The 5,902-nt window shown below is 49.1% G+C and overlaps 1 protein-coding gene across 1 annotated transcript; it reads right to left on the minus strand.

The window, feature by feature from the left end:
* Window positions 1-378: 378 nt before the first annotated feature.
* Window positions 379-4,980, minus strand: LOC142577883 (uncharacterized). Its single transcript, XM_075687314.1, has 4 exons — window positions 4,876-4,980; window positions 2,230-2,340; window positions 1,623-1,793; window positions 379-590 (listed from the first exon to the last, which is right to left on the minus strand). The coding sequence occupies exons 2-4, from the start codon at window positions 2,329-2,331 to the stop codon at window positions 471-473; spliced, it is 393 nt and encodes a 130-aa protein (XP_075543429.1). The 5' UTR covers window positions 2,332-2,340; window positions 4,876-4,980; the 3' UTR covers window positions 379-470.
* Window positions 4,981-5,902: the final 922 nt, after the last annotated feature.

The raw sequence follows: 5,902 nt of genomic DNA on the forward strand, positions 1-5,902 counted from the left end.
TTTTCAATAAATTAGTGCCGCAAACGCACTTGCGGGTCTGCAGTAGGTCATCGCTCTCTTCAATATGTACCTCGTTAAAACTCGGTGGTATGTCGAATACGTATCTTCAAGTTATTTAATGTTGGAATATCCGCTTCCTCACTTTCTGTCTTCTGTGGCAAGAGATGGGTGATGCCGAGCGCTTCATCTGGTTACGCCCGCCGTTCGACATGGTGTCACACTGTCATGCCGTCATGGCGTCATGCGTGTCATGCGTGTCTTGCGCGGAGCGCGATTTCTCCTCATGAACCATATCCAGCGTGCTGGCTGCCTGTCACAGATCCATAAATTAGTGCACGCATGGAGCGAGCGACTGTTGGTAAGATAAGGGTACACTCATTGCGGAACGGTTATTTTATTTCATTTTCAGTTTGCGGTCACAACCAAGAGGAAACAAGGTGAAGTTACAGCAGTCAGTGGCGCCGCTGTGGTCAGGCGGCCATGTGCGCGCACTCGTGGTTGTTGACCGAGATCCGGTCTCCGTTCTTGCACACAGGGAAGCTCTTGCCCAGCAATGTCAGCGCGGAGCAGTGACCGCGGACACGCTCCGTCTAGGCACAGGAATAAAGGAAAAACATGTAAGCAGGGGAAACAGAAAAGAATCACTGAATTAGGAGTCACTGTTTTCCTGTTGCAGGGGTTAAACCGCGCTATCCCAAGTCGCTGCAGCCCTGTTGCGAATCATGCAACTGTACTGAACTGCAGTTCAAGAGAGAAAAGAAATGCTTTCTTTATTCTTTTTTTTTTCACAGCTGACATGGAGCACGCAGTAAGGAGAGTCATGCAGGAAATAATACGTAACTATTTGGCGACGTGATTTCAGAAGATATATTTTTAACCGCGATATAAGGACGCGCGGTAACTACAATGTAATAGTACTGACGACAACAGTTTCTTATTGTGTCAACGCGAAACCTACAACACGCCACCGCGCGTGCAATCAAAGTCGTTAGTGTGAAAACTACGCGCGAATGCCGTGTTTTTCGCTGCTAGTAGTGCTGGCCTGTTTACGTGTTTCTCCGCTGCTGTTTAGACGTGCTTCACATCGACTTCTCGTCGCCACCTTTCGGGACTATACCGCCCGCATTCGCGTATTTTTCTTTTCTTTCTTTTTTTTTTCTTCGCCACATCCCTATTGCAGTAAGAGCACTATTGTCTCCACAGAGACTATAGGAAGTATGTAAGGGACTTAGCTTTCCGTCTGCTCTGAAAGCGCCGTTAAGGAAAGAAAAATACCTTCGACTGATTAGCGCCACTATGACACACAGCACGAAAGGGAAGAAGGAAACGGAAACGCGCACCGTCGCAATGCAGGAAAAATTTACGAAAGGGTATCCTGTTGCACCCTTCGTGTGTACATAATTGTTCCGAGCGTAAGGTACAGTGAGCAGCCTTAAAGAAGTGCGAGGAAGTTAAAACAGCCATCACGCCATCTACCCCCTGCGCGGTGCCTTTATAGAAGGGCCGGTAACTTCCCCGCCCAAAATGCAACTTTGGGCAATGCACATAATGGCTCGGAGACCTTAACAAAGGGATCTACCTAGTAATGTCTACAGTACCCACAATCAACCCACTCTGCTCACCACTTGCACTTCAATGTGGCAGTCGTGTTGTGGAAGCGCGGCCATTGCCGGAAGTTCCACTTCAGCGCTGACGGCGCTGGCACTGCCTGCACCCGGCTTGAACGAGCCGACTTTACCCAGCACCTGCGTCTCTCCTTCGCCGTGCAGCAGCGTCTGCAGCGAGTCCGGCATCTGCGGATGCATGCACAACGCGCCACGTAAGAGATCAGTGAACAATCCATTGTGGAAACTGACCGACCCTGTAGCAGTTTTGCTAACGCCAGCGTCATTCAAGGAGATTTGAGAGTCGAAGCTAACTGAAGCTGCTCCGTGCCCACCGAGCGTAATGCCACAGTCCATTAAACGCTGTTGAAGCTTAGGCCAGTGCAGCAGCCAACAACTATTCTTTCCACATGATCCGTCGTGACGAACGGATACTGATACGGTCTGGTTATAGCATTCTACAAACTATTCGGACTTCCTGATCTACACAAGTTAATATTGCCAAATGTGTCCATCTTTCGTTCTGTCCGTCCATCCTTCCTGGCGCCCTAACTACATATTGTTTTTTCCTGGAAGTCAGATGTAAGGCTCTCATTACTGGCGATTTGTGTGAGCGATGACTTACCGGACCGCGATTCCTGAAGAAGCCTTCGTCGGCGCTTGACTCCCGCAAAAACGCTCCCAAGAGCAGCACCAAGGCGAAGGACGTAGCTGACAAAGCGGTCATGGTTGTGCCCTGCACGCAACAACGCAAGAGGACGGCGTTACACAGCCGTCTTACGCGATGCCCGCTACGTATGCTGTTGAGGTCACTACGTTCCCTAGCTAGGTACGCGATATTGCAGCCCATTCGCGACACTGAAATGAACTTGGGTCGCATTCTGTCGGAAGTAGAAGAGAACAAAAGCTGGAGTTGGGATCGTTTGTATTATTTAACCTGGCGAAATAAGCCCACAGAGTACCGTGCGGTACAACGGCACATGGACTTGGTGTGTTTGTGTACATGTGGACAAATGCATAACCGCATGGCTTTGAAAGACATGATCATCAAGCTGAGCCATTTGTTATTCGTCGCACATAGCCGTTCTCTTCGGCATAAAGCGTACCATGAGGCCGCGTCCGTCGCTAGTGATGCTTAGTTCCTTGCAAATCTTAGTTCGTTCAAGCCCAGTTATACGCTCGCGGAAATGAATCGGCGCTCGTTCATGCAGCAGCAGCGAATCGAGCACAATCGCCTGATTTTAGCGCACTGCAACTAAATACGAAGTTATCATGTCCTTGACTCTGCAGGGAGTTGACCAAAAAGGAGCGGAAAGCAATTTAAGCTTCTTGGCACAAGAAAGACATATTTTATTCGAGACAAAAAGAATTCGCACGCTGAATTTTTTTCTTTTGTATTCTCATATACAATTACTGTAATATTTAATTAGTATTGCTTTCATATCAGTACCATTTGACATTTAATTTCACAAATTTCAGTTACCAATTTTATTTAAATATATTTTCCTCGATACCTTTATTTTCTTGAAACATCGTACCACCCGATTCGCGTCTCCCCGAGCGAGTTGCGCCTTTTCACTGAGGGACCACAACCAACTAACCAGCGTCACGTAACCACGTTCGGGTACTATGAACACAGGTGCTGCAAGGCACAATTCGATCACCGTTCTCCTATTGTGAGCTTATCTTCGGGCGCTCTCCATCAAAGTGCCGAAGGCAAAGAAAAAAGCACTTCCTCAAGAAATACCACCAAGACGAACTTCTTGGTGTAACGCCGAGTGCCATCGTTCCACTACTTTAAGAGTTTTTCTATAGACTCTCCGACTGTAGGTCACTAAGGCTAGAGCTGCCTGCTCATGACTTACTGTTCGAGGGGTACAACCAAGCATTTGGGATCAGAAGGCGGTATTTGAATCTACATTACCTCAACGCAACAGGCGTTTTCGCTCTGTCTTGCGATAGCAATTATATGGACACTCCAGGCGCATTTCTGCCGCTGCCGTCGCCGTGATGTGCTGTATAAGGTCCAAGAGCGATAACACAGTCGTCGCGCGGCCTACGCTTTATGTGCGAATGAAAGCGTACGAGGGGAGCCGGCAATCGCGGCTCAATCTCTCCCGCGCGAAAGGGAGGAAAGCGGGGATGAAGCGCGCCGTCTTCCGTCGCGCACGAGGCACCCAACGTCCAGGCGCCGGAGCGAGGTGAGAGAGGGAGGGTGGCAGCTTTCTACCACGGCTACAACTTCGAATGTGGCGGCTGCGCGCGGTCCACGGCCGTATCTTGAGAGCGATCGGCGTTGGGGCAGTCAAGGTGCGTCGACGGCTCGTAGCTTTCTGCGTTCTGTGTGCTCTCGGCTTTCAGTTTGCGTTGATGCGACAGACAGCACGAAGACTACTTCGCCCGCTGCTGCTGCTGCCGCGCTTGATAACGCCAGCGCGTTCTGACAGCGAGTGTCCGCCGTCATCGAGTGTGATGTGTTCATGTTTGGTGTGCGCGCTGACACCATGGTTCTTAATTTAGGTAGCAAGCAAACGTTTACACGACCGATAAAAGTACTATCATTACTTCGTATGGCTGTCTGCTAATTTGCTATCGCAATCGACGCTTCGCCTTTCGGGCGAAACTAAGACTCTTTAGTTCTCTCTTAAATTTCACACGACACGCTATGGCCAAACAGTGAAACAAGCTGAACGATACACAACCGGCCTTTAGTTTTCTCTGCACCGTCTCGCAGGCAGCTAGAAATATGCTGCTGTATCGAATCATGCCAGTCTACGCCTAATCCCAATTTCCGGAGATAAAACTTGTAACCAACGCCCTCGCCGCTTCTGCCACATTGCTTGTCGCCGATCATATCCATGAAGACTCTTCCGTCGCATATGATGGCTTCCCTCGAACACAAGCTCCTTTGTCTTAGCTCAACGCATCTTATCCCTCGAAGGCGAGCAGGCCACCTCGTCCGTGGTCGGAACGCATAGCACTGTCGTCGTTGTCCAAAACATCTCAGTGAAGGTTTCCAGTGAAGTTCTTCTCCCATCGCCATAGGTCTTTTACACTATGTGTTCACACCTTCGCGGAATCATGAGCACCACGCTATAGCATAGCCAGGACGTTAGAATGCTGCTGTTGTGACAAGCAAAGGCGTATGAAACGCTCTCGTAAACGTCTATCAAAAGCACAGTTACGCTACATCTACACAACACTGCCGACCCGTTCTGTACGCGTATATCTAGATATATACTTCTGCTTGCAAACGATTCGATACGCTCACCTTACAGACGCGTTGATCGTCGACGTGAATCGGCGGCGATTGGTGGGAGCCCTGCACGTGTCTACCGTGGCGTGCGGACGAGGAGCAGCTGCTTGGTTCACTGGTGCGGAGGCCTCTGGTGCTAGCACGCACCGAACGGAGCGCTTATATGCCGACCGTGGCCGTAAGCGACGCCGGCGTGCCTTTGTAGTTATTCCCTCATTTCCTGCGGCCCCAGTCTTAGGTCGCGGCTCCCCGATGAAACCTGTCAAGTTGCTCTCGGAGGATCCAATAGAGCAGCCGCCCCTTTCTGTTGCTTCATTACTGGTGGTCAACAGCGCGGAATCGAGATCCTTGTTCCAGTGCCGACAAGGATCCGTGCGCAATTCGCGAGGATTTAGAGAAGCCGTACTCAAGGAGAGTCGCGGTATAGAGAGAGTCTATATATGCCGTTCATTATGCTCTAGGGCGTTGTTATTGCGTACGCGACGGGATTTTCATTTCTTTAGTGAACGCAGAAGAACCTAATGTCTACGGTGTCTCTCACCTTTTTGCAAAGATAACGAATACCGACGCGCTTGTAGATACAGAACGTCCCTTCGCTGTAAGACTATGTGATCTACAGGCTCACCCAATATAGGCATTCAGGCAGCTTCGCCCTCGACTACGGTTAAATGTGTGGCGAGCCTGATGCGTGATTAACATCAGAACACGCGCGAAGGGCCAATGTGCAAAGCTTGTCATATATATATATATATATATATATATATATATATATATATATATATATATATATATATATATATATATATTTATCCAAACAGGTGGACCGAATTTCCCCGTCGCTTTATAGACCTCTCGTGAACCAGAAGCGCCGCTTCGTGAATGGAAGTCTATACGCCTTTGACAACGATGCTGAGCTTTTATTTGGTTTTTTTTTTTTCATCCAGGTTTAAACGAAATGTACGCAGTGCATCGTACGACAATTGTTTCCTCTTCTACAGTATTGCTCCGCATTTTCCGTAGACGGTAGCACTTTCTAGGCGTC

Source organism: Dermacentor variabilis, chromosome 4, assembly GCF_050947875.1.
Source record: "Dermacentor variabilis isolate Ectoservices chromosome 4, ASM5094787v1, whole genome shotgun sequence".
In the NCBI taxonomy this organism is placed as follows: Eukaryota; Metazoa; Arthropoda; class Arachnida; order Ixodida; family Ixodidae; genus Dermacentor; species Dermacentor variabilis.

Excerpts from the sequence above, each read along its gene's own strand:
- LOC142577883 (XM_075687314.1), bottom strand. The coding sequence starts at position 2,331 with ATGACCGCTTTGTCAGCTACGTCCTTCGCCTTGGTGCTGCTCTTGGGA. Across the intron at positions 1,794-2,229 it reads TCTTCAGGAATCGCGGTCCG|ATGCCGGACTCGCTGCAGAC; the intron begins GTAAGTCATCGC and ends ATGCATCCGCAG. Across the intron at positions 591-1,622 it reads GCCACATTGAAGTGCAAGTG|ACGGAGCGTGTCCGCGGTCA; the intron begins GTGAGCAGAGTG and ends TCCTGTGCCTAG.